Source organism: Nannospalax galili, unplaced genomic scaffold (genome assembly GCF_000622305.1).
Source record: "Nannospalax galili isolate Female #2095 unplaced genomic scaffold, S.galili_v1.0 scaffold760, whole genome shotgun sequence".
Classification (NCBI taxonomy): Eukaryota; Metazoa; Chordata; class Mammalia; order Rodentia; family Spalacidae; genus Nannospalax; species Nannospalax galili.
Window position 1 is genome coordinate 1,314,918 of NW_008347555.1, and position 1,711 is coordinate 1,316,628.

General features: G+C 38.1%; 1 protein-coding gene across 8 annotated transcripts in view; it reads right to left on the minus strand.

The window, feature by feature from the left end:
• Positions 1–1,711, minus strand: part of Matr3 (matrin 3) — a 33,610-nt gene that overhangs the window by 19,860 nt on the left and 12,039 nt on the right. For 6 of the 8 annotated variants that reach the window (XM_008844300.2, XM_029568911.1, XM_008844302.3 and 3 more), the window contains exon 2: positions 249–1,334. The exons of the other annotated variants lie outside the window; for them this stretch is intronic. In XM_008844300.2, coding sequence (XP_008842522.1) covers positions 249–1,160 — 912 coding nt within the window. In that variant the 5' untranslated portion in view covers positions 1,161–1,334. The remainder of the gene's footprint in view (positions 1–248; positions 1,335–1,711) is intronic. 8 annotated transcript variants of the gene reach the window in all.

The following is a 1,711-nucleotide window of genomic DNA, read 5'->3' on the forward strand; positions in this document are numbered from 1 at the left end:
AAACAAGATAATCCCAGTGGATGACACCTTTGTGGCCAGAAGCATTCTAGGCAGATTGTATTAATGTAAAGCCCTGGTTTAAAATGCTCAAAAACAATTACCTTCCAAATAAAGTGTTCTCAAAAGTATAACAATTCTTGATCAACTCAATGTCATCAGACTATAGAATTAGAGTAAAAGATATAGGTAAATACAGAATAGGCACTACAATGTAAAAGAAATTAGAAGCATCTGTTGCTTTAACTCACCTTATTAGAATGAACTGGCAAATCACATATAGAGCACAGATGGGGATAACCCTTCGGTAAGAGTCCATGGAAGTCTTCAATATTGCTACTTGGAGGAGCGCCCCTCTTTTTCTCAAAGAGAGATCTCTCTTGTAAGGGGCCAGGACCACGTCCCATTCTCTCATACTCACTGTCAAATTTATGATAATTATGCGATGTCTCACCAAAAAAAGAATCATCCCTACACCTTTCTCCATCTCTTAATCTGTCATCTTCATAATCCATTCTGTCATAATAACCAGATTCTTGAGAACGACTTCCATGGTCATAATCAAGCACTGGGTTGAGACTAGGACCACGATCATCAAAACTATCTCTTCTAAAGTGCCTTTTTTCTTCCCAATCATCCCTAGGTACTCTGTATGGTGGCTCCCGTGTAGAAGATCTGCCATCTCTACCATAACTCAATGTAGGGCCTTCTTCAGTTCTCCTCCTTTTAAGCTGTAGAAGGATTTGGGGCAAATTCTCAGGAGTAATCTTGTCCTCTGGATAACGACTCAGTTCATCTAAGTCTCTAGCAGAGAGACCAAAGCTGGCCAAAATATTACTGGCCTGGTCTGCATCTCCACGGTGTTGAGAAGATAAAGGGAGTGGACCTCTACTTCCAATGTTAAATATAGACTGCAAATTATGGGAAGAAGTACTAGCAGAAGACAGTGCACTATGAGCTCCTTGTTGATTCAATGAAGAACTCATTCCAAGATTCATTAAACTAGCAAGGCGTGCAGTACCCTGGTTCATCCTTCCAAGAGATGCTGGCATACTTAAAGACTGGGTAGCAGCAGCAAGAAGGCCTATTCCTGCCGCAGACAGGTCACGCCCATGACCCTGTGAGTCCCTACCGAGAGATGACTGCTGGAATGACTTGGACATTGTAGAACTATCTCTTGTCTATTTTATAGACTTAAAAAAATTGTTTTAAAGACGGCCAAAAAGAAAGCTCAAACTAGAAAGCTAAGTTAACTTTGCTTCAAAAATGGTAACGCCAAGAAAAAGGATCAATAAGGACTGTAGAATCTTCTTCAAGCTGAGAACCAGCAGACAACTCTGTAGAAAAATAAGCAATTTTAGTCATAAATCCCTTTAAGTAGATGCCGTTTTTGTACGAAAAAAAAAAACTTATGCATCATGTTGATTAAAAAACCACTTAAGATCTCAAACTTACAAGGAATTCATTACATATCTTAAACAGATTCCAGATGTATGCAGAGCCTGCATTTAGATACTTAAAAAGTAGCTTTCCATGCTAAAATTTAACAAAGGGAATGTCATACTGGACTTAAAAACATTTAAATTCAAGGGCTAGATGGTTGAGTGCATCAAAATTTCAGTGAAAACATAGATGGGTTTCTTCTTTCAGAAGAATAAAAATATACTCTATAGTATGATGCTGAAGTTCTAGAAGACTTAAAAAAAAAAAAAAA